This window comes from Dipodomys ordii, unplaced genomic scaffold, assembly GCF_000151885.1.
Source record: "Dipodomys ordii isolate 6190 unplaced genomic scaffold, Dord_2.0 Scaffold2, whole genome shotgun sequence".
Lineage (NCBI taxonomy): Eukaryota > Metazoa > Chordata > Mammalia > Rodentia > Heteromyidae > Dipodomys > Dipodomys ordii.
The window spans coordinates 24,755,580-24,782,294 of NW_012267218.1; the positions used below are offsets into that span (position 1 = coordinate 24,755,580).

The following is a 26,715-nucleotide window of genomic DNA, read 5'->3' on the forward strand; positions in this document are numbered from 1 at the left end:
GGGGATGCTGAGTAGGAAGACATCTTGGTGGTTAAAGCTAATCCCACAAGTAGAGAGACTTGTCTTTTTAGTTACAATCAGAGGGTATGAAGGTGGCAAAGAAGTCCCTGTAACAAGGAGAGAGAGAGACAGGAAATGGAAGCAGTTTTCCCATGCAAAGGACGCATCCAAGGCTTTTTTGAATTCAGAATGATTCTGATACTCAAAGACATGTGCTATTCTTCTCAGGCTTTGTTCCAACATTTTTTCTTTGCATTTGTTTAAGGACTTGTAACATGGTGTGTTCTGTTACTTGTGAGGGTCTTAAGCCTAAACTCTTGCTCACTAACTCATTGGACCCATCTCTGGTGTGCAGCTGAGCTGAATGTTTAGTAAGCATGTGTCCAGATCTGATTCTAGGGTCTGAAGATTACTGAGTGTCTGATAATCAACAAGTCTAGATTTCAGGGAGATGAGTCTGAACGAGAGCAAATACCTATGTTCCTGTAAGGGTGTTCATCATTATCCCTAACAGCATCTCCAATGTACATTCTGGAAATGCCCACATACTAAGACTTCTCCATTCTCCTTTTAGAAACAGGAAGAGGAACTCCTAACTAAGAACATCTTTCTCAAAATCTAGATCTAGATGGTGACTGTTCTCGATCTTTCTGTTCACTCCTGTTTATAATCCACATCTGATGTGTGGGGCTTTGGCTTGGAGGGCTGGTTCTGTAGGAGTCAGAGTTCAATTGCACTAGTAAGTCTCTTTTGGATGGTTCTGGATATTCATCCAGACATGCAATCATAGGACCCAGGTGGCTTCTGGGAAAACATAGAGCTGAGGGAAGTTGTAACAATTACACTCTGCAAGGCTTGTAAAGTATTGGAACCAAGAAAGATCAGAAAGAAAACAAGACCACCATCGCATCTTGGTTGTCACAAAACCTTGCATACTAAACTTCCTATTCTTTCTGGAGTAGATTCTGTCACACCGGGACAAGAGAAGAGGGAGTGGTGGGAACACGTCTCAGCCTAAAACTGGAATTTTTCTTTTTCTCTTTCCTTTTTTTTAAAAAATGTTTCCACAGCCCAGAAAGGACCAGACGGGACGGTCATTCCCAATAACTACTGTGACTTCTGCTTGGGGGGTTCTAGCATGAACAAGAAGAGTGGGCGGCCCGAGGAGTTGGTGTCATGTGCTGACTGTGGACGTTCTGGTGAGTGTGGCCCCTTCCTGCCTTGTGTGCCCGTAGTCCAGAGAAGTCTTCCATTTGCATTCCTTTACCATCTCGTGGTTGGGGAGGTGTGGGACAGTACAGTGGCAATGACTTCAACCAGAGAACGTTTTGACTTGGGTGGGTGGGGCTTTCCATGAGGAAAACTCTCCTTTGTGTATTGCTATAGCCCATAGTTAGGTAAGAGTGGGAAATACCTGGAAATACAGGAAAATGCTTCCTTGAATTGGATGATGCACATACAATGAAAGGTATTTTTTTTTGCTCTGTGAGTATTGGGAAGCCACACCTTGGAATTATGGGAGCCAGAGGTTGCTGGGTTTCTGGGTAGTGCCATCAACACCCCACTTCCAATGGCTATGCATCCCATTTTGTCATCTGGGCCAGTAAAACAAAAAGACAAATAAATATGGGAGACACAAGGGCAGGCATTCCTGGGGGCTAATCTGGACTTGACTTGGCCTACAATTTTCATCTCTAAACCATTCAAAGACTGAAACACCAAAAAGAAATTTTGTTCTTTTTCCATCCTTCTGAAAATGAACTTAGGTCTTCGCTGTGGTTTTGATTACACCATGATTTTTGCCTGCGCATGGTTGGTTGGTACTGCCTATATTTCCTATTGTTCTGTGTCATTACTGGAGCAAAGCAGAAGGCAGGGAGGATTTCAGATGGTCTTGTCTTTCTTTGGGCTCACCAGCTGCTGACCAGTAGGGGAAATAAATTGGTTGGGTGGATGGTTCTAGGTGGAGCCATTTCTCCTACTTCTTGTGATAACAGTATCTAGAGTTACCATTTCCATTCATCCCAAGAGAAGATGGAGATTATTACATGATGGCTTGTCACAGTGATTCAGTTTTTCCTTGCCATGTCTGCCAGTCTTACCTTCAGCTCTTTTATGATTTATGATGCTAGGGATGTTTAGGATTTGAGATTGCCTTGAATGGCAAACTGCTAATTGGCAAAGGACTTGGTTTCCATTGTATACAACTCTTGACACTTAATTCTCAAAGACCCTACTAGAGTGGCTCTTTTGTGCCATTCTGTTGCTTATGGTCCAAACATGATACTTGATGTTGAACTTTTTATTCTATCAGTGCTACCTGGAAGATGGCCCCTGTGATAGTAGTGGGCTTTGGTTTTTAGACACTTGAAGAAAAACGAAAACAATTCAGTGCTTAGTAAGAGCAGCAGTCCGACAAAATCTCTACTGTTCAAAGCAAGGTCACATGATGGGGAGATGCTCTAAGCAGGATATTATGGACTGCTACAGGATTGGGCAGGCCAGAGACCTGTTTTCTGATTTGAGAGCATCTTAAGGAACCTCATTACAAACTTCCATAATTTCCCCCTTTTCTACAAGAGATGGTGGCATTAGAATCTATGGGCAGCTGAAGTGGGAAGGTGTTATTTATTTATTTTTCTATACCAAGCCTCTCCATAATCTCATTCAGCTACTCTTTCTCACGTTCTTTCTGACTGCTTCAGGGGTCATTTTACACCAGCGTAGATATTTTCAGTGTCATTACCAGGGGTTAATTTTGGTGGATCACTTAAGATCTGACTTGGAGGTTCCTGAAATAGTTTGATACCTTGGGAATATGCAGGCGGTGTGAGTCTGTGGGTGTAACTGTTCAGGCAGGTGGGTGGATAGTTCTCTAAGGCCTCTCTGGGGTTTTTCCAGAGAGTAGTGTGAGTTTGGTTGAGCTGTGTTTCTTTCCCTGCCTGTCTGCCCTGCTGCCTGTGTTCCCTGGAGGAAGGTAGAATGTCCAATCTGACAATTTAACAGGTACATCCCTGCCTTAGGCGGAGCCCAAAGAATGTGAGAAAGTCAAAACCCGAGCTTTACAGCTTTCAGCATTGTGTATTTTATTAGGGGTTTAAAAATCCCAATTTCTCACCTTCTTGATGTTCAGAGTTAAATTTACCAATCTAAACTTTCTGGAATAACGGAGATCTGGGGATGTTTAATAGCTCTGTGTGTGTGTGTGTGTGTGTGTGTGTGTGTGTACATGCATGGCTGCATTTGTATGTGAATACAGATCACAGAACTTTCCTCCAGTGGTTCAAGAAAATGTTATCTACCATTTATCAGACTTTCCAACTTCTTTTTTGCTTTCAGTGTAAATGAGTGACATGGTGTAAGGGTAGAATGAAAGGGCTCTGAGAGAAGGGGATTAGAAAGTGGGTACCAATAAAAATAAAATGGATGGAGGTTTAACCACCTTGAATGGGTTTTCTGACAGTAATACCTTTGTAAAGCTGACTGTCAAAGTGACAGACAAACAGTGCTCAAAGAAACACCAATGGAAACAGCAAAGAAATACCAACAAGGCTTAAAACCCACTAAGGAAAAGCACTGGGAGGCAGGATTGAGTGAGTGTGCATGCAGAAGAGGAGCCAGACCATATTTCCTCTCTTGCTGTTGGAAGGCCTTTACAGAGAAGCAATGGGAAGTGGGGGTGGGGTTCTCTTCCCTGGAAATGTGTGCTGGGTCCCAAATCCAGAACCCTGGGTGATGAACCTGCTTAGTCCCTCTTGGTGACCCTCAATGGTCTATTACCTTGCTATTAGAAATAACACTGTCATGACATAATGAGAATATTAATGATGCTGTGTGTTGCTTAACCCATGTGCTGATATATTCATCATACATGTCAGCTCATTTGGGAGGAGAAGGCAGGAAGGAGAAGGAGGCAGCGGCTGCAGCACACACCACGGAGGACTTATTCGGTTCCACGTCTGAAAGTGACACCTCAACTTTCCACGGCTTTGATGAGGAAGAGTTGGAAGAGCCTCGCTCCTGCCGGGGACGCCGCAGTGGCCGGGGCTCACCCACAACAAATAAAAAGGGCAGCTGCTAAGCCCCTGGGACAGACTGTCTGGCCATTTAGCCACCCCCCTTCTGACTCTGGTCATTGTTCTGGTTCTAATATATATTTTTAAATGAAAGACAACTTAGGGTTCCCCCTTTCTCCTTGCTCTTTTCTCCCATGGTCCACGTGTCCCCTCCTCCCCTTGCTATCCCTCTATTTTGGGTATGTACAACAGAAGCACAAACTACTGAAACAAAGCAAAACTACAAAAGATGAAGATGTGCTGTTTCTTTTCCCTAGAAATTAGGAAGTTAGATGGATTTTTTTTCTTTGTTGGGGGGAGAAGGGAACTTTTTGACATGAGCAGAGTTGATTTCCTCCGTCTTCTTTTTTTTTCGAATTTATTGGCAAAACGAAGAGGAGAGGAATGCTGGGTTTGGAAGCAAAGAACCAATAATATTAAAATTATTATTTATATATGCTAGCTATTATTAGAGTCAGACTTTTCTGAGGGAGAGAGAAAAAGAGAGAGAGAAAGAGAAGGGAAATAAAAGAAATCAAAGTAATATCCTGTTTAGAAGCAAGCCACTGGGGGGAGAATTTCCTCAATGGGAAGGTGATGCCTATGGAGTTGGACCCCTCCCCCTGTGTCCTCCCTGACCCCTCCATCTTCCTCTCTGCTTGTGAGAAAAATGGCAGCAATCCCAGAGAAGCTTGGCCCTTCTGTGTCTGGCCTCCTTCCAGTGCTGGCCTGACCAGCAGCCGCCTCCTCCCTGGCTCTACTGCTCCTCCATTCTGCAGAGCTGCTGTGCCATTGTTGCTGTGGTTATCCACACTTTGCAACCGGCGAAGAGCAATGTCTAAACACAGGAATAGAATATAAGCCACAGTCATGGCTCAGCAAAGACAGAGCAAGCCAAGGCTGCACTCATGGAATCAAGGAAGGGTGATACTTCATCATGTATTGTCCCTCCCCTCACCCCTGGTTACAAAAACCCCACAAAACCACCTAACTGCCTGTTGGATGATCAAGCCTCCTGTGTTTCTGCTTCTACCTAAAAAAATACATATATATATATATATATATACCTATATATATATACCTATATATATATATTAGTGCCTGCCAGGCACTTTGTTTTATGTCTCCAATAGCACCTGCTGAAATAACCAAAGTGACACTTGCTCAAGGCCCTGAGGACACGGAAGACCTTGTTGGCCATCCCTGTGAACATCTGTGGGGCCCTGCTCAACAGGTATGTCCTGGCTGGCCTGTCTTGTAACTAGGGTAAAACCATCATAGTTTTGGTTTGTTTTTCCAATTTTCTTTGTCTATCTTTTTCCTTTGGTTCCTCACAGCTTGCTCTTTTGTTGTGTTGGGTTCCTTCTTAGTGTGGGAGGTGGCTATGGGTGTGTCTTCTCCCTGGCCCACAGTGACCTGTGTGCATGTGTACCCACGTGGGCCTAGGCCTGGGTATGGAGCTGAGGCTTGCTTGGGCTACAAGAGGGGCTCTGTGCAGAGAATGAAAAGCTTCTGGCTTTGGGCTTCAACTGCAAGAGAAAGTGGCTGGGGAAATGCTTGGCTGACTCTATGTCCTTTGGCTAGACATGAAAGTTGAGCCCAGAGAATGTAGGCTGGAATTGGCTGTTGGCCTTGGGTAGGGATAAGGAGATGCAGCCATGGGGCAGTGCATGTCCATGCTCTGGGTACTAGTTTCCCTGCTAAATGGATGAGTCCAAATGCAAGAAGATTCCTGATTAGAAATACTCCAGTGGGATGTTTGAAAGAATCTGAGCTCCTATGAAATGTGGCCAGGGTCTCTGGCCTCCAGGAGAACACAGGCTCACTTTGAGGCCCTCGGTGAGAGGTCCAAGTAAGTGTCAGTAGAGTGTAAGTGTTTGAGAAGATCTGCTTTGGCAATCTAGCCTTATAGGATCCTTTGAATTAGAGTACTCACTAACATGAAGAACCAACCCAACAAAAGTAAGGATGATCAGACGAAGCCCCAGAGGACCTTAGTTAGTGTTTCTCTGTTCTTCAGGTGCATGTAAGCTTTCCTGAGCATGGTTCTCAGTTTTGAGAAAGTGAGTAACAGCTGCTTACCCCCACTTAGGGATGTTCTGCCTAGTCTGAGTGTGGCTGTGTTGCTAGGGAATACAGCATGAGCCTCCAATGTGGGACCACCCTGCATGCTCCCATGTGTAATGAAGGCAACGTAGTTGGTTCTAGTAGGTTTATGCTAAGGGGATAAAGCCTGCTCCTGTACTTTCCACCTCTGTATTTTGTTCCTTTGATTCACATTTCATTTATGAAATCTGAGCTTCCATGTTAATGAAAGTATGCTCAATCCACATAACCATTTGAAATCTGTCTAGTTGTTTCATGGTTCATGGTATTGGAATTATCATTGGTGACCTGGCTTTGTACTTGGGATATTTTTCTAATCTACATAATTAAATAAATGATAAAAAGTCACCTAGTTTCAGAGTCTAGCTATGGTTCTAATGGTGAGCCAATAGTTTAGAACTGTCTAACAAAGCAAACCCTCTGAGGATAAATATTGCTTATCTAATTTGCTTCTTTCCTTCCTTCCTTCCTTTCTTCCTTCCTTTCCCTTTCTTTACTTTTCTCCCTTTTCTTCCTTTTCTCCTTCCTTCCTTCCTTCCTTCCTTTCTCTCTCTCTTTCTTTCTTGTTTTGCTTTTTTGCTCAAGGCTGGCCTTCTACAACTTGAGCCATATTTCCACTTCTGGCTTTTTGCTGGTCATTGGAAATAAGAGTCTCACAGACTCTTTTTTTTTTTTATTGTGAAAATACCTTACAAAGGGGTTACAATTACATGGGCAAGGTAATGAGTGCATTTCTTTTTTTTTTTTGGTCCCGTCGTGGGGCCTGAGCTCTGGGCCTGGGCGCTGTCCCTCAGCTCTTCAGCTCAAGGCTAGCTAGCTCTCTACCATTTGAGCTACAGCGCCACTTCCGGCTTTTTTCTTTTTGCTTATGTGGTGCTGAGGAATCGAACCCAGGGCCTCATGCATGCAAGGCAAGTGCTCTACCACTGAGCCAACTTCCCAGCCCAATGAGTGCATTTCTTATCAAGCATTGTTGCCTCCTCCTTTGTTTCCCCTTACCATCCCTTCCCATTCCCCCCCCTCGATCCCCCTCCCGTCTCACAGACTCTTCTGCCCAGGGTAGCTTTGAATTGTGATCCTTAGACTCAGCCTCTTGAGTAGCTAGGATTACAGGTGTAAGCCACCAGTGTTTACTTTTACTAGCTAGCTTGAGGTTCCGATTCTCTGATGGTATAAATATGCACATAGCAATGTCATTTAGTGTCATCTGAGCATCTGTCTGACTCTCCTTATAGCATCTCTCAGCAGAATTGGAATTTTCATTCTTCAAAAAATAAGAATGAAAAGAAACTTTTAAGATGATTAAGTTTAAAGCCTTTATTTTTCACTTGTGAGAAGTCATCCTGGAGAGAATTACAATTGAGAGAACAGAGTAGACATTATTTTAGAGGCAAGCCTCTGAAGACCAAGGAAGGACACTGAATGATGAGGTAGAGGAAGAGGAAGCTGCTGTCCTTGGTTGATGCTATGTCATTCTCTCCCTTTCTCTAGGGAACAGCCATCAACATGTGTGTGTGTGTGTGTGTGTGTGTGTGTGTGTGTGTGTGTTAGATATCATTTGACGTGTTTTCCTTCCTTGAAAGAGTTCATTCAGTTTACATAAAAAGGCTGAGGCCTAGAATTAGGTTAAGAAATGTACCTAAGGCTCCACAGAGTCTCACAGTTCTGTGGCCAGCCTTGGACTGCAATTCCTTCCACCCATGCCTCCTGTGTAACCAGGATGACAGATGTGTGCTATCATGCTTTGATTATTGGTTTGGATTGGGTCTCGCTGACTTTTTTGTTCAGTTGGCCTGAACTATAGTCCTCCAGATCTCTGTCTCTGGAGTAAGTGGGAATCCAGGTGTGAACCACCATGCACAGAGAATTCTTGGGAAGGGCTGTGCAGAAATTTTTTTAGATAAATCACCTTCCAAGCATTGTTTTAGACATTCCTTTCCAAGGAGAACTCTCTTTGGGGTGACTGAGGAATTGCAGGATCCATGTGGCCACCGATGCAGCTTTCCTTTTTGTTGTTGCGTTTGTTAAATAAGTGGACCACTTAAAATTTGAAATAATAAGGAAATTAGAATCATCAAGACAAAAGTGATCTGGCCAGTTTCCTTTGTCTCACCAGAATGCTTCAGAAACATCATCTGATCTTCTGAATCCTAGCCCTGGGTCTCCAAAATTTATTGAAACATTCAAATCTTTGGGGGAGAACTGTTAATATAAAGGTGATGGCTGTCTTTTCCAACCCTGAGTAATAGAATCTTTATTTCTGTTACTGAGGCTATGTAGAGATAAGATATCATATCATTATAACCCTAAGAATGAGAAATATGCATTTAATTTTTAAAGGTAGTTTGATGTCAGAAATCCAATTTGCTGCTGGTATTTTAGGGCAGATTTAATTTATATATATGTATACATACATACATATATATATATATATATATATTTTAAGAAACCCAAACCCACAATGTTCTCATCAATACTATCCCTTTAAGTCTTCCTGCTTGCTTTGCATCTCTCTATGCACCTAATGGGCTGCAGCGTGATATTGCTTTTATAAAGCACTTGAGGGAACCTCAGATCATTACTTGGGGAGAGAAGTAAAGGCTGTTTGGAGGTTCTCACTTCATAGTGGAATAAAATTAATTAATTTTATCTCAATATGCCTCCTGTTACATCTGATGAATATGATCTTGAACATGTACTTAAAGTTTGAGCGTTAAGAATTTTCCCAAAGGGGATTGGTTTAGCTGTTGGAAATGGAGTTGCTTATGTTGCGGGTTTTCTGAGTGAGACAATTTTGGTTTGGGGAGTAGAATTGTAGAGGAAGAATGAAAAGTTCCAAGGTCTAGACCTGATGATCAGCCATGTGACTTTGTTGCAGTGGTGCTTTGCCTCAGTTTCTTTGTGTTTTGTGAGAAGGATATGTGGACATTTCTTTCCCAATCTTGATAGATAACCAGCATTTCTCAGGCTGACTCTCTCTCTCACACACTCTCTCTCTCTTTCTCTATCGAAGATGAAAACATAAAATTTTAGATTTTGAAATAATTTCACACTTATAAAAAACCACAATATTAGTACAAGAAGTCCCATATATTCTTCACCCAGATTCTATAAATAACCACATGGTCACAATTGGGAAATTAACACAGAGACAACACTGTAGCCTACAGCTCTAATTCAAATTCTGACAACTGTCTCACGAATGGACTTTTTCTGATCTACGATCTAATCCAGGATCACGCATTGCATTTCGTTTCATGTCCTCCTACAGTTCTTTTACCTGGATTAGTTGGATCTACAGTCTGCACTTGGTTTTCATTATCTTGATACTTTTATAGCATACTGGCTAATCATTTCCTAGAAAGACATTCACTGTAGGTTGGTGTGCTGCTTTGTAGTGATGGAGAGGCTGTACATTTTGGAAATGATGTTGTATCCTTCTCAGTGCATAATATCAGGAAGTACATGACTGCCTTAGCCCACTACTGGTGAGCAAAACATTTGGCCTTTCAGCTGAGATTCAGACTAGTTTGTTTTGGATGATGGTATTTTCATTCAGATATATGTTGTTCCTTTGATGACTAGGGACTGAATAATAGCAACACGCAGTTGGTTGCTCCACCCTGTAAAGGAAGGATGCAATTAAACATGAGGCCTGTGAATTTAGTGGTAAGTGCACTTATTTGAGATCTAGTTGGGCAGAGTAAGTATTCACAAATGATTAATGTATAAGTGCTGTCATTCTGTATTATACGATTGTCTTTTGCTGTGATTCACAGTAGTCAGAGAGATTTTCTTGGAGGGAGCCATTCAGATCAACAAAGAGCTCTAAACGGACTATTGCTATTTAGTCTGTAGGCAAGAATGCCTGTGATTAGAAAGAATGGAGTGAGAGCTGAACAACAAAAAACAAAGTTTGGAATCTCATGCAAAATAGAAAACAAAATCACATTATGAAAACACACTCACTTATTGTTCTGTAGCAATTTATTCCTGCTATTAGTCTCTCCCTCTTGCCCAGCGAGTGGTGTGTTCCTTGAAGACAAAGGTGACATCACTTGTGCCCCGGGCAGTGCCTGATACCACTGTGTTATAATTAATTTGTTGAAATAAGATCGGACGTGAGCAACATTCTGAACAAATTAGAGAAATTATTCTTTTTTTTTGGTCATGGAGCTTGAACTCAGGCCTGGGTGCTGTCTCTGAACCTCTTTGTACTCAAGGCTACTGCTTTACCATTTGAGCCACAGTGCCGCTTCTGGCTTTCTCTGAGGAGTTTAGTGGAGATAGGAGTCTCATAGACTTTCCTGCCTGGGTTGTTGTCTTTGAACCATGATCCTCAGATTTCAACCTCCCGAGTAACTAGGATTATAGGCATGAACCACTGGTGCCTGGCAAGGAAGTATTCTTAAATCTTATTCTGTTGTAGCACAATTAATATCGTTAACAGGAAAGCTTGGAGAAGCCATCTGCGGATGCAGCATCCCTTGCTCGTCAGAGAGGGTAGTGAAGCAGTGGTGAGGGAGAAGGGGAGGGGACAAGGATGTGGTGGAGATTGGATAGCATGTGGAAGGATGAGCAGTTAAACGTTCTTAGAGGGACTGAAAGCAGGAAACAGAACATAGGAGAACATTTCCCATGGTGTAGAAGTTGGCCTTGCAGGAGGAGATGAGAGAAAATGGATGCAACGATTGCCAAGTTGGAAAGTATAAGCTATTTTCTAGATGGCTTCAATGGGGTAAAATTGTGTGTGTGTGTGTGTGTGTGTGTGTGTGTGAACTGACCCCTAGAGAGTGTCAGCATTGGAGGAGGGACAAGAAGTGTCCTACAGTGGGGGGGGGGATAGGGAGGAGTGAAATCATGACTAAGGCCCAACAAAAGAACCATTGGCAGGTACTCCAGGGAAAGTCGTAAGAAAACCACACAGATTTGTTCCCCCAGTGAAAGGGCTGGAGACAGATGGCAGTGGTTGAGAGGATCAGCAGAAAGAAGGAGAAAGGAGATAGACAAGGGCCACCAGCTTGGCAGGTTAGGGACATGAGTCAGTGGGATGGATCCAGGGGAGGGAGAGGAGCAGGAGAAAGAAGAGGCAAGAAACATAAGTAGATGGATAGATAGAGTCTCAGCCTTGAAGTACATCTTCTCCACGTCTGTGCCCCTGACCAGGGAAGGATGCCTTGGATACTAAAAAGGAGAGATGTGGCAGTCAGGAGAGTCTCAACCTGGAAGAGCCAAGTTTGGCTTTGAACTTGATGTTCTGGTGCCATGATTGTTTTTCATTTAGACACTATCTGTGTGTGCATGTCTGTCTGCCCTCTGGAACTGCTTCTGAGGTGAAATGGAGATACATTTGATCCGATTGTCCATTTTTTTAAATACAAATTACGTCACGTCAAAGACCAAAGTCGCTTAGCAGATTCCATTTTGGCTAGAAGCAAAATCCATGCCTGGTTGGTACCTATAGGCTAAAGAGGGTCCACATAGTTTCAAGTGCCACTAGCTTCTGAGGCTGACCCTTGAGGGGACTGAGTCATTAGTAGTGAAGGACTTGCCAGGGCCTCATGGTTGAGTCTTTCTGCAAATAGTTCTGACCCCTTTGAATCACTGCGAGACAGGGTTGGAAGTGAGGGTATATATGAAGCAGAGTCCCGTTAGCTGTAGGCCTCACAGGAGGGCAGTGGAGTTTTCTGAGGTTATAAGTCTTATAGCATAGAACTCTATATTTCCACTTGCACAGATGACATCACCATGGTCCTTTCTGGGATTATTTGGTTCCAAAGTAGAGTGAGAGAGGAGAAAGGTTTTTGTTTTGTTTTTTGCTTTGCAGTGCTGCCTAGGGATGGAAAATCCAGCTATGTTCTCTGTCCCTTGGGCCACTGAGCAGCTGACCTGACCTGTTCCTGGCTGATTTTGTATTACTGACATTCAAGACCCCAGAGTGCCCAGCCTGATTCTCAGCCCACAGCCGTAGCTTCATTTGCTCTGTTATTAGTTAGTGGTTTTCTTCCTTTCTCTTTCTTTTCAGTTCATGTCATATTCACCACCCTACCCCACCCCACCCTTAAATTGTAATCTATCTTTCTTAGGTAACTGTTCCCTGCTGTTGTTTTTTGTTTTATCTTTCATTGCCTTTTCCCCTACAGTCAACTCTCTGACCTGGGAACTGTGCATCCTTCAAGCAAGCCATTTCCGAAGACGGCGAAAAGAACCCAATGAGCCAACATCTTCTCCTTCTTCTCTTGTTCCTCTTCCTCTTCCCTTGCTTGGCCCCTCCTATGAGTGTGTTTCAGCCAACACCAGAGTCTGGATTGTGGCCAAGTCCTCCAGCTCCACGCTGCTCAGCTCAATGAAGTCACAGGAATGGCCTAAGTTTGTGCAATAAGAAGATTTTTGGTTTTCTTTCTTTCTTACTTTTTCTTTTCTTCTTCTTCTTTTTTTTTTTTTAAAGATCCTTCGTTACATCTCCTTTCACAGTCTGTGAGAAAGGAACCCAGGTCAGACTGGAATTTGCTCTACAATAGAAATAACTGAACACGAACAAACTGACAAAAAATTTTTAACAAAGAGTTAACTATTTTATTTATTTCAATATTTAAAAGAAAGAGTGCTGCCATTGCACACTATTTTTGTTTAAGTACCTTCTACTTCAAAAATTAAAAAGCAATTTTGTGAAGACATGGAATCAAAAGCGTACTTACTGTAAAATAAAGACTGACTATGGACTCTAAGGAAAATCCCACCCCCACCCCAACATTTTTAGTAAGAAAATAAAGATCAACTCTGCTCTCTCAGGCTTTTTTTAAAAAAAGAAAAAGAAAAAAAAAGCCATTCATGTATGTGCTTTAGATATTTTTATTTCTGCGAGTTGGATGTGGTAAGTGAGGAGTGATCAGTTTTTTTCCCCTTATTTTTTAAGGCTATTGAAAATGTTGGTGATGTTCAATGATTATGTGTTAAGACTTGACTAAAATAAATTAGCTTCAAATCAGCGTTGTCTGCACACCTCCTCCGCCTGTGCCCTTCACCCCAGGCAAGCCCATTGATCTGACCACAGAGAAGCAACAGCCTGCATCCTGGCCATGATGTCTCGTGAGGCCTGGCTAGGAAAAGAATTCCTAACATCTAGTGATGGATTATATTGCTGCAAGTCCAACAGGTTGGAACAGAGACAACTTTAAAATAATGTCATGAAGAAAAATTTTAAGAAGCAACAACAACAACAGCAAAACAACAGCAAAAGTGAAGCATCAGCTGAAAGATGTTTAATTAGTTCAGTTAGTTCAGGAGTTGACTTTCTGCTAAGCTGGCTTTGGGAACTTCAGATACTAGAGCTTTCCCCAAAGCTCTAGGAAGTTGACCTGAGTGATGGAAACAAGTTCAATGGCTTGTAGGGCGGGAGGAAGAAGGCAAATATTTCAATATGTCTTTTCGTGCCCATGCTGGAAAGTGAACCCAAAATCCCATTCAATGGAATTTGGCATTGTGTCTGTGCCCTGGGCAAAGAGGTCAGGTGACTAGCTGGGTCTCTAAGGTTTACCCATAGCCTTCCCTCTGGGCTGGGTCTTTTACACATCAATACTCCGGGAGTTTCACTCCTTGGTAAGCAGAGTCATGGATAACACAGATTATAATACTCCTAGATCTAATGCTGGACATTCTTATCAGCAAAGATCCTTGAGTCATAGTGTTACTGAGAATCTCTCTTGCCTTTGAAAGCAGAAGGTGTGGGCGGGCACAGACTTCCTGCCAGTCTAATTCCAGGTCAGGTCCTGGAGGGTAGTGGGGGAGAAGGAAGACATCACCAAGAGTATTGTTGTATCATTCTGTAGTCCCTTTTCTGTGACATTTTTCTCACAGAAAATGGCCCTTTTCAAAATGCTATTCATTGACTGTAAGAATCTGCGCTCAATTCCCACCAAGTTACAATGTGTGTCCAATTGTGATAATGCTTTGCATCATGTAGGGTTTGTATGAAGTCTGTATGAAGTTTCTGTTAAATAAAAAGTCTGTTTCCAATTGCTCTATAGGATCTGTAAAGTTTGCTTCACCAAGCAACCTCATCCTACAAGGGTGCCTTTCACGCGGGCAGGTGGACAGGACTCCTGGAGTCTGCCCACTTTCCTGCCCTAGATTTGTTTTATTTAGAAGCACAGTCTGGGACAGCAGTTGCCACTGGCATGGCTGCCAGCTGGTGGCATGAATAATGCCCCTGGGTTGGTGCCAGCACGGGCACTCTGAGCCTGGGGTGGTTGTCACTCATTCACCCACTCATTATCACCACCACCACCACCATTGCAGCACTATAACCATCGCCATCACCGCACCACCCTCTCGCTGGCCCAAACGGATTGAAATCCTAATTGTATGTTTAGACTTAACATGCCTGCTCATCATTGCTTTCATCCCTATGGCAGAAGCAGAAGTCTGCATGATGAGGAGAGATTTAGCATGCGCTTGGAGAAAGATGGGACAGTAAAGTTCCCACTGTATAAAAGGAGTGGTTGGGGCAGGTGCCCTGAGCTTGCCAACCTGTGCAGATGGCAGCTGGGCCCATCTGGTAGTTTTTGGACACTCCTGTCTGATGGGTTTTCTAGATGAGTTAGGACAGGTCATCATGCAGGCCATGTCTGGCCCTCTGAGCATTCCTAGGCCCCACAGGGCTGGGTAAAGATAGAATGTGATGCTGTTGCGAGTTGGTTCTGTCTGCTTTTGGATTGAGGGTCATCTACAACTTTTCTTATGGACTTGATGAGTTTCTCAAGCAGTAAAAGGAAGTTCCCAGTATGGTACCTTGTTAAGGATTTACCCCCCTTTTGATTGTGGTAAAATATACGAAAGCTAAAACTGATCATTTTAACTGTTCTTATGCATACTGTTCTATGGAAAAGTACAATTTATGTAATTATGTGACCATCACCTCCTGCTCATTGCTACAACTTTTTCATCTTCCTCACCTGAAACCCTATACCTATAGCCATTAAACACTAACACTTCATTCTCTCCTTCCCCAGCTCCTGGCAACTACCGCTCTTCTTTCTGTCCCTGTAAATCCGACTTACTCTAGGTACCTCAGATGAGTAAAATCATACAGTATTTGTTCTTTTGTCATCGACTTATTTCATTTAGCATGATAGCTTCAAGGCTCCTCTGTGTTTTACATATGTCAAAATTTCCCTCTTTATGCTGGATATTTCATCGTATGTCTAAATCACATGTTTTTTCATGTTTATCCACTTGGAGTATAAAGGAAGTTTATAGGTGTGAGATGCCCACTTCCTATATAGGGAATCCAAATTTGACACCTCAGATTCAAGTCAGAGGTCATCCAGGGGATTAAATTTGTTTTTGTTTTTGTTTTTCTGGAAGGAAATGACCACACTTGAAAATTTCTCTCTGAGAGAAGGCTACCTTGATTCTTATAGGTGAACATTCTCTACCTAATGTGTCTTTCCTTGAGACTAAGGCTTTAGATAGTGGCTCAGGCTCACTTAAAGGGCTCATGAATTAGCATGCAGCTATAGTGTCAATGCAAATGATCAATGATAGAGGAGACTTAGGATAGTTAAATTCCCTCAATGGATGACCATGAGTGAGGGACTACTTTGTTCAAATGTCTACTGGTAAGCCCATTGGCCATCCGAGGATGGTAGAAGGGGAAAGAATACAGGTGAGCCTGAGAATGAGAAGGAAAATGAAGACACTTTGCCTCCCCAACCTGGAAATGTATTAGTTACTATAAAGGTTAGCACTGCGGTTGTAGTTCAGTAGTCTCCAGAGCATAATGTGTCTTCAGTAAGCAAAGCAGGACAGGTGTGAGGAAAATCACTGTGTCAGGGGGTTGGAGAACAGCCATCTGGGATGACAGCACAGATAGACACAGATGACAGCTAAAGAGTAACTGCTCTGGGTAGGGCAGCTGCTACCCAAGACGTGTTGCATGCTGGGATGTGATCCCAGGCTCTCCAGGTCTTTCAGCTTTTGAAGAGAGGTCAAATGTACTAAAAATTTTGGTAAGACCTCTCCATTTTTAAATTTGGTTGTAAGTTAAACACTCTTGATCCATTTTGTGTGGACTAAACCCATGTGGTCATATCCTAGACCTATTTTGATGTTTTGGGATCGCTTTCCCCAAGGACTAGTAGTCTGCATAAGGCTAAAATTGAGGTCAGAAGGCCTTGTCCAAAATCCTTCATAAAGTGGGTCTTCATGCCATTTTGGGGATGCATCTCCTAGCATCCTGACTTGGTGGGACTGTGGTAGTGATCCTGAGGTGGTGGGACTGTGGTAGTGATCCTGAGGTGGTGGGACTGTGGTAGTGATCTGGCCTGTGATGGAACTAGCTCATTATTCAGCACAGGTTAGGGATTAGGGATATGGTTCGAGGAGAGGACATTTCCTCCGCATGTACACCAGGTTCCGTGTTACACTGGGTTTAATCTAGAGTTTACTCTAAGCTAAATTCCCTTTGAAACTCTAAGCAGAGTTCTGGGTTAGAGATAATGTTTCTGATCTTACCTAAGGTTCTTCAGTTAGAAAATTCATAACTTCCTTTGATTAAAGTGTATGTGTAAATGTATGTGTGTGTGTGTGTGTGTGTGTGTGTGTGTGAGAGAGAGAGAGAGAGAGAGAGAGAGGAAGAAAGAGAGAGACAGACAGACAGCTATTCCTTCCTTCAGAATCTCTGTTATTTAAAGATGCCTTTAAAATATTTTGCTTTTTTATGCATCTTATTCGAGAGGATAGTTTTTAAGAGAGTTGAACTGGCTTTGAAGTATGCAAACCCTACTCATTTAGGTCAAGGTTTTTCTCTTATTTTCTTTGGTGGGGAAGGGGAAGAGATTATTTTGAGTAGCAATCCATTTTGCTTATGAGTTTATTATGGGTATTGGAAAACTTTCCCTATAAAAAAACTTCGATAGTAAATATCTTAGACTTTGTAGGCCAGGCATCTGTCACAGCTGTTCAGCCCTGGGATTGTAGCATAAAAACCATCATACACAGTATGTATGTCAGTGAGTCAATAAAACTTTATTTATAAAAATTGGAGGCTGGGGGCTGAAGGTATATAGCTCAGTGGTAGAGAGCTTGCCTAGCATGCATGAGGCCTTGGGTTCAATCTCCAGTCCCACAAAACAAAAATTGGAGGCTGGATTTGGCCCATGGAGTATGGTTTTGCTGATCCCTGATTAAGAGAGCATGATACTGCTAATTTAGTTGGTGGCAGTGCGGGTACTATTTAAGGCATTTCCTAAGCCTCAGGACTAAGAAGAATTTCCTATCACCAGGGAAAGACTAGAAGTGCATTTCATCATTAGTAATGTAAGCTTTTTAAAGGTCTCTACAATATTTCAGAGCTGAAAAGTACTACCACAAGGTATTTGAAAACTCAGTGCTGAGCCCAAACCACAATAGAGTGATGTTAAGCAAAGTTATCTACAAATAACTACGTCCCACATGTCAGTGACTCCCTGAGGATGTGAGGATGAATACTATTCATCTCTAGCAACTTAGGTTTTTTTTTAAGTATGAAAAATGGCAAGTGGCCCCTAGAGGTGAGGTGAACATAGATATAAAAGTTCTTCTATGTGAGATAAATGATAAAAGACATTTAGTGGAGCCCAACTTGGGAACTATGGAGTTGCTACAGGTAAAAAGATGGTCTCTGAAGCTGAGCACAGAGGCTCATGCCTGAGTGAAAATCTTAATGTCTAAACATCAGTTGATCATGTGTTGGTTCCTGTTTCTGGGAGACCTGTGAGGTAGGGATGTAAAGAAGCAGCAATAATACCAACCATTATTGAAGTGATGTCTTTTAGCCATTTCTACAGGACAATTGTCTGAAGAGGATCAATGACTTTTAGGATCTCGGGATAATTTTTAAAGGGCTTTTATAAGTTTTCTGAGTAAGTTTCTTGAAAAGGGGAGTTAGTTGTGATTATCATGTCAAATGTCTTCTCCATTTTCTTCATGTTCCACCCTGTGCTATCATCTGAGGTCATCCAGAAGTCAGTTTTCAGGCACTGACTAAGAGGAAGAAGATGACTCAGAGGAAGGCACAGACTCTCACGTTTGATTTTACTTCAATGTGGTATGATCAGCACACATCCCTTGGTTGCATGATCTTCTCTTATACGATAGTAGAAAATACAGCGATCATCAGTAATTTGGCATCGACACTATTGTTCTAGTGACGTTGGCTTCATTATTATTAGCCACTGTCTGGCAAGGCATGATTATTGCTGAGATAGATCCAGAAGCCTGGTGGAACTCTACCCAAGGAATACTGCATTATTTTTAAAGTTAAGCTGGGAATAATGTGCAAGGGGCAGGAAGTCATTACTTCTCTAGCCATGTTTAATAGTGAGCACTACCATGTCAAATGAACTGAAAAAGACTGTAGGAAATCCGCCTCCCCCCAAAATGAAAAAAAGTACAGAAATATTGTTAGTAATATGTTTAATGGTATAAACAATGATCTTTAAAAGAAAGCATTCAAGTTTAGAGTTAACTTGGGAGAGTTAGGGATCTTTTTATTAATTACTATGTGTATTGCTGAGAAAAAAAAGAGAGAAGCTGGCTTTGGCTTCCAGAAAGGGAAAGAGAAGCAAGTTGGAGCTTCGCACCAATAGACAAACTTCTTTTGACTCCAAGAATTTTAGGCTCCTGATAAGACTCACCAGTAGCCAGGCATTTCTCCTGGAGTTATACCCATGGGCTAGATGACCTCTTGGAATGCTGTCTAGCTCTGTAATGCTTTGAATTGGAACAGGAACCTGAAGGAGTTGGTTTCTAACAACCATCAGCAAGTGAGGAGACATAGCCAATATTCATCCCAAGAACATGTATTGTGGTCACTAATGAAAATTGCATTTCTAGGTCCACTCTGCTCATACTGAAGTGATGTTCCATTGTGACCTCCATTGTTTTGTTGTGTGCAATACCAGCTGGAAAGTGAATGCAGTGTCAAGAAACATTTTTCCTCCAGAGAAACACCATGTATGTGAAAAAGGAACAATGAAAAGCAGCTGAGAATGACAGTAAGGCTAAGAGGCCACCAGGTGAAATGGTCCTGCTGGAAACCCCATCTTAGACCCCTCCACCTCTCATCTCATTGGGTTCCTTCCCACCCAGCATCAGCCTTGGGGTACAAATCTCACTATTGCTCATGATGTCTGGATACTAGTCTCAGCTCAATCTTGGTTGAATATCTTACTAGTATTCATGGTTGTCTACTAGCTGCTCCCCAACTTTGTGGGGAAGAAAGAAACTCTTTGGAAGACCACGTTAATTATATATGCAGAATTCAGCTTGGGAAAAGATGTGGTCAGCATTCTTTCTAAGTCACTTAAATCATTTAAAAGAGTATTGCTCCATATATAAAGTTTTGCTCCTTGTTGGTTTAATGAAGCAGTAAGGATTGTATGGTGCTTAGTGTGTGAACTTCCAGAGGCTGGGAATGGGGAGAACTAGTGTGAGAGAGTGAAGGATGAATTGCTAGCATGAACACTGAGGCTGTAATTTTTGCTTGTCTGGGCGATGGATTCAGAGAGGTTGTTAGTTTACAATCCAAAAAAAGGTCTTAAGTTAAAATAGACTTTTACCTTCATAAAGATCAACCGATGCCCATAATTGAAAAATAGATCAATATATTTGCCCACATGGTGTTACTTTATGTAATAATTTTCACATTACTACTTTGTGCTACTGATCAATTAATCAACATATTGAATGCCTTCTATATTGTTATACTCTGCTGGGTTTTGAAGAACATAAAAGAGAAGCAAAGGGAAACTGGGACAAATTTGGAGGGATATTTTATATTCGGAATCTGGGTTTTTAAAACATGGTAGCTTGTTAAAGCTGTACACTAGCCCTTTGGGCTTATGGTTACTATTCTTCTACATAAATGTAAACTGAGTCTTGGTGACATTGAAGTGACACAAGTAATAGGGACAGCTAGTAAGATCTGATTTTTTTTTCCAATTGAGGATTTTCTGGTTCTAGAAGACTCTCCAGTTGGTAAAATGCCATTTCTGTTTTTGAGAAGAGATGCCTGGCATATATCATCCATTTGTAATACAAGACCATTTGTAATTAAGTGCCAAGTTGGTTGCAAAATGTAGGTGTCAGACAGGCTCAGGAGGGGCAGTTACCGGTGCAGGCTGAGACTGTGGAGGAGTCTTCACAGAAAGGTGAATGGAGTCAAGGTGGACAGAAAGAGACAGGCCAATGAAAGCAGTGGTAGGGAATGGCTGAGCAAAATCTTTGAGATGTGAGCAGGTGCAGTAGGTTTGGAAAGTAGAGAGGAGCCTGCATGGAGTAGAAGGCAGACCCTAGCTGTGGTGAGGTGTCACGGGCATATGGTGAGCACTCATATTATGGCAAGGCTTGATGCATAGCAGAAGAATTAGGACAGCGGGAATCAGGGGGCCCATCGTGAGTCTGTGAGCAGGGTGGATGTGATGCTGAGGTTGGGCATATGAGGATGACTGAACTGGTTGTGGCAGGGAGTTTGGTTTTGTCTCCTCTCCCCCAACCGGCTGTCTCTCCCCTGTTATGGCGAGGGGATTCTAGCCTGCATGGAGGACAAGCAGGGATTCATATTTCTTGTACATTACTTGGAGCAGAACCCCAGCCTCTCCCATCCAGCGTCTCCCATCTCCCGTGTGACCCTTTTTTAAGTGATGAAATGTTCATTTCTCTGAACATCAAATCTGGGGGGTGGTTAGCGATTCCGCGAGCATTTCCAACCAACTTCCATTCTGGAAACTACAACTGCAATCACCATAGCTTCCAGTGTAGAATGTACTTGGGAGAACGTACAGAGAAGCTGGTTGGCCAGCTGACCCCAGAAAGCTTTGCATCTGAGAGGACTGTTTCAATTAGGATTCGAAATCTACAATAGTAGAAAAAAGCTCTTTAGACTGGTGAGTCACTGAGTGCTAAGTGGGAAGAGAGACCACCAGGTTTGGATGGTGGCTATGGCCTTTGTTTAGTTGTAGAAGTTCCTTGCGGCGTCGTGTCAGATACCTAAGCTGACACTTTACCTGTTGAAGGCAGTAAGAAATCTTGAACAAGCAACCCCTGAGTCCTTCCATTTATATGTCACTTGTGTTCTCCTCACTTCACTTTGCAAATGGATTCTCCCCTGGATCTGAGGCTCCAAGAGGTACAGCCATGTGTGAGGAAGTGGATTCTGAGTACAAAGACTAGGGATTGGCATTTCCTGAAATGCAAAACCATTGCCCTGGCATTCTCAATGTAGTCTTCCTAGCCAAGTCTTGTCAGAAAGTATTGTCCCCCTCAGCCAATGAGTAAATAGAGGGATTCTTGGAATGGCTCAGTGACCCCATCAAAGCTATGCAGATATACTCAGACTGGCCCAGACCCCAGGTCTTTTTTCTGTTGTTTGCATTAGTGCACTTGCTATTGAATGTTACTTGTCTAGAATGTTCATTGATATATTGGCTTAGGCAAAAAGTGGCAGAGTATGGGTTTCAAGAGGTTATTCATCAACGTAGAATTACAACCTTATAGTACCTTTCTCTAAGGAAAGGGTAAATAATAGTATATGGGCCTCCTCTTCTTTAAAAATAATTTTAATATGGGCCTCTTTTATAATAATTCAATGGGGGATCCTCTTCTTCCCATGCCCTCTCACCCCATCATTTACACAGCACTGGGGCCTGGTACAAATCCCACAAACCTAGTATATACCCTCTTTCCTTCATCTACCCCTTCACCTTGATGTTTATATAGATCTGGCCTAGCCTGTGGTCCAGTGCTCAGTGTTAATTGGCAATTCAGCCCAATGGACAGTGTCCTGTGTCTGTTTTAGGCATCCATTTAAAATTACCTACATGCTGCCTTGAAATTTCACTGTGTAAGTGCAGAAAGCACCCCAGGCCTGCCTCTGATGGCCTTATTAGTTCATCACAGGCAGCCTCAGAGTTGACTGCTCTGTTGAGGTTGAGAAGGTTAGCTTTAAGGGAAGTCTCTGCCTGCTGATTGGCACAGCACGAGAGAAGTCTTGCCCCCACCCCTGCTTCTCCAGCATGAATTCCAGGAAACTCTGCAGAGTGCTGTTCTCTCTGCCCCCCTTCCCCACCTCCCCACCCCCCGTCCTTCTAGTCTGTCTGCAGTGATAATCACTGCTCATTTCTGCTGCATGCCTCATTTGGGGGAAAGAGTACCCTGGGTCTCCCAAAATGTGAAGAGTGAAATTAAGGACTGCTGGTGACCAAATGAGTTCAACCCACTACCACTGATGAGTACCTGGGAATGCCTTTCTCTCTCTGCCCCTGGAAAACCTTCCCCAGAAGCCTCCTCAGGCATCCCATCACCCCCTCCCCCGCAGCCTCTTCCAGGCCTTCTGGGAAACCGGTTTCCCCTGGGCTTTGCTTCTGGACCAGGTGGTGCCTGCTCTGTGTTCTAAGGCAGAGAGAAAGGCAGCCAGGCTTGAGTGCCAACTATACACAGATTATCTCAGTCTCTACCCTCAGTGTCTCCTTTAGCAAATCTGTGAGGTGGGGGTTGGTCTGATTTTACACTTGGCGCATGTAGGTTGAAAAGGCTAAGTAATGAACTTGTTTTTATAAGGGAAATACATATCCTTGCTGCATTTCTTTTGTCTTAGAGAGTGAGACAGAGCGGACAGAGCTATGAGCTCTGTATGTTCTTGTTTTTGTTGTTGCTTTTCTTTTTTCTGAATCCCCTTTCCTCTGGAGAACCTTACTTTGCCTATAGTAACAATAGTCTTGCATCTATCCTGTGGCCCACCGCCTGCTCAGCCTTATGGGTGGAGCAAGTGTGCAAATGACCTTTTGCCGGCTCCCCAGAAAGAATAAATAGCTTAGTTACAAGCAAGCCACTGCCCAGACCAGGGTCCCCTATAGAGGGAGGGGGTCCTACTCTGCCTGACCCATTGTAGGAGGTGATAACCTGCTAGGAAGGAAGCAAAGAGCCCTTTCTAACTCCTAGCAAGATAACTTTTCTTTCCCTCTCAATACCTCCCTTTGAGCCACAGATTTCATTTGGTCGACTGCTTCACAAACAACTCAGTCTTCATCTTTGTAAATAATGACTCCAATCTGGTGTTCCTAGGCTCATCTTGAAAGTTCAGGGTGTCATTTTGGCACATTAAAAAACATTGCATTCTTCTTCTATACTCCTGTCTTCCTGCCTCACCCTCAGTGCTCCAACAGAGCAGCACTTCTTAGAGGGGGAAGGGACTTTCTGTTAAACATCTTGGAGCTATTCCTTCTGGAAAGTTCTCCCTTCTAGGAGACTGGGAATAAGAGAGTTAGGTGTAGAGCAACAGGACTGGCTTGGCCCTGTTTTTTTTTTGGGGGGGGGAGCAGTGGTCATGGGGCTTGAACTCTGGGCCTGGGTGCTGTCCCTCAGTTCTTCAGTTCAAGGCTAGTACTTTACCACTTGAGTTTTCAGGTGGTTAATTGCAGATAAGAATCTCATGGACTTTTCTGCCTGGGCTGAACGGTGATCCTCAGATCCTCAGATCTCAGCCTCCTGAGTACCTAGGATTACAGGCGTGAGCCATGGGTGCCTGGCGGCCCTGGGTTTTTGATGTGCATCTGTCCTCTCCAAGAAAGGGCCAGGGAGGAGCCACTTACCTGGCCAAAGCCCCAAGGGCTCATGTTTGCCGTGGTGGCTGGACAGGAGAAGCAACAGCCTGGTAGCAAGATGCCAAGATTCCTGAGTCCTGCTTTCCCTAGGCTGGGCTCCCTTCCCTTGGGATCTAGAATCATGTTGAATAAAGATTTGGCAGACCTGGTTAAAATCCTGGCTTGGCTGTCTCCATGCCCTGTGGCTTTGGGGGGTTACGTCACCTTTGGGGATTCAGCTTCCTCCCATATTAAAAGAAGGGGTCAGACTGGGTGGTCACCAAGCTTCCCTGTGGCTCCAACAGGGTCTGTGTTGGTTAAGTAAGGAGTCAAGATGGTGGCTCTCCTGTTCAACTGTGGATTTGGGAAAGTACTATTTGCTGTTGTTTGTTGTTTGTTTTGTTTTGTGCTGGTCCTGGGGCTTGAACTCAGGGTCTGGACACTGTCCCTGAGGTTTTGTCCTCAATGTTAGCACTCTATCATTTGAACCACAGCTCCACTTCTGGCTTTTTGATGATTAATTGACAACAAGAGTTTCATAGACTTACCTGCCCAGGTTTTGGGCTTTTCTGCCTGGGTTGGCTTTGAGCCATGATCCTCAGATCTCAGCCTCCTGAGTAGCTAGGATTATAGGTGTGAGTCACTGGTGCCTGGCTGGGGAAGTACTGTTTTAAGACAATTTCAGTGGTGGAAGTTTCTGGGGCCACTCCAGGATCCCCCTTAGACATACTCATGTCTTTGAGGCATGGTAGGTCTTCTCTCTCTGTTCACACCTCACACCTCACACCTCAGACTGCCTCAGACTCCCTGACTCCATCCACTTATTGTCTCAGTTGGGGAGACAGGTAGAGAACATGCATGGCAAGAATTAGACAGGGCATCTGTGTGGACCTGGGGAACGTCTGCATTTGGACTCATCGCAGACAAGGCTGTGTTGGCCCCAGTTGTGGCCCTCTTCCCAGCTGTTATGTTGTGGAGAAGAGGCCTTAAGGACTGATCTGAAGAAGGAGAAAAGGAACACAGAAGAGCCATTGTGGATATCTCAGAGTTCTCAGGAAACTTAGAACTCCCCAATTTCTGGACTCCCAGTTGAGTACTCCTCCTAATGGGGCCTCCCTCTCCAGTCATTCCTTTAATCCAGTCTTTCTCTCCCCTTTTGGTTTTAAGGGACTAATGAACTCCTTTTTAAGCCATTCAGTGTATTACCTGTAACTCTGAAGGGCTGGGTTTTGGCAGTGGTCCTGAGCTGGTTTTGCCTGGGATAATTAATTAACTAAATAATTATTTGTCAGTCATGGGCCTTGAACTCAGGGTACTTGCTGTCCCTGAGCATTTTCACTCAAGCTTTCTCACTCTACCACTTTGAGCCACAACGCCACTTCTGATGGTTAATTGGAGATAAGCGTCTCTCAGACTTTCCTGCCTCTGCTGGCTTTGAATCGTGATCCTCAGATCTCAGCACGCTGAGTAGTTAGCATTACAGATGTGAGCCACTGGTGCCTGGCACCTGAGGTACTTATGAAAGGGCCTTTAATCCTAGATCCTAGGAGAGCTGTGAGGCTGTGATGAGCCGTTCCCCCTCATCCCCATGCTACCCTTTGAGTCCTCACCTTTCCTTCAAGGGCAGCCTGGCCTGAGCACAGGGTCTAGAAAATGCAAAGGGGAATCAGGATGCCGGCTCAGGGGTGCAGGCATCTTCTGGCCTAGCCCTCGGGTATAGGAGGTCACCAGATGGTCAAAAGCTTGGTGCTCTCCAAAGGGCTGCCCATCAGCTCTTAGCTTCCTTGTGTCAGCAGACACTGTGTGTCTCCTGTGTAGTGACTCCTTAGCTGAAGGCTGGAATAAGATATAGGTTGGCACCTGCTTCTGTCTTACCCCTGGCTTTGTCTGTAACATGGGGACCATAACACCCAAGTCACAGATTGTCTTTAGAGTTAAAGGAATGTGCTCTAAGTGCCTAGCACCTAAGGGACACCTCATTATGTCATAGCTCCTAATCTTCATAATACTAATATTCCTCTGAGGATGTGTCATAGAATTGAGTTGCTGCATCTTTTGAAGAAGTTGATCAGAATTCTTGCTGTGTCCCCTGGTAAGCAAGGACTAAAGGATCTCTTTTGGTGATTCTTACCTGCATTATTTTACCCATTCTTTGTAGTGCCACCTTCTTTGTCTTCTTTCCTTTTACTTCTCTGTTATTGTTATTTTAGGATCTTGGTGAACTCTTCTCTTTAAGTATTCATGATCCAAAATGGAGCTTGAGGTGCCATCTACCTCATCTTCCATGCGTTTTATCACAACCTCCTAACTCCTCAGGCTCCTCAGATTTCCCCCTCCTGAGTGGCCAGGTTCCCATTACCCCTTGAGGCAGGACATTTTCTACAGTAATCCTTTGCCATCTTGGATCCTTTCTATTTTCTATCTTTTGGGTTTCTCACCAACATGGCAAATGGGTAAAAATCTAGAATCAGAGAGTGGTTTGTGCTAGAGGCATAAAGTTCACAAGTTAAAAAGATGTATCTATGATATTTAGAGAAAGTGAGTCTAAATAAAAGGAGGTAAGAGTAAAGGGGGGGCCCAGCCAGGGAGACTGAGAAAGGGCAGCTGTGGAGAAGGGCGGACAACCAGGCAGGGAGGCTGTGAGGAAGAAGGAAGGCAGGAAGGGGAGAGGACGAGGAGAGAGTACCAGTTAGGTCAAGTTAGGTTCAACACTCAATGAGCAGGGGATGCTCAGCCAGGAAGGATCTCTTTTAAATTTGGGAGCTTTCTTTGGGGGGTCTCCTGATACCCCGCTGCCCAGAATTTTCACCCTTTACTACCCTTGGCCTCCTTCCAGGTCAGGGGACCCCCTAACTGACAAAAGCTTCAATCTCACCCACCAGACTTTCTTTCTTGTCCCAAGTGTGGAGTTTTCCCGTTAAATTTTTGATCTG

General features: G+C 43.5%; 1 protein-coding gene across 2 annotated transcripts in view; it reads left to right on the plus strand.

Annotated features, from left to right (window-relative positions):
• The window catches only part of Dpf3 (D4, zinc and double PHD fingers, family 3), a 239,551-nt gene that overhangs the window by 186,140 nt on the left and 26,696 nt on the right, over positions 1 to 26,715 (plus strand). The window contains exons 8-9 of one of the 2 annotated variants that reach the window (XM_013012420.1): positions 1,071 to 1,199; positions 3,879 to 4,190. In XM_013012420.1, coding sequence (XP_012867874.1) covers positions 1,071 to 1,199; positions 3,879 to 4,081 — 332 coding nt within the window. In that variant the 3' untranslated portion in view covers positions 4,082 to 4,190. Of the gene's footprint in view, positions 1 to 1,070; positions 1,200 to 3,878; positions 4,191 to 26,715 lie in introns of those variants that run through there. The other variant, XM_013012413.1, reaches the window with a different exon arrangement.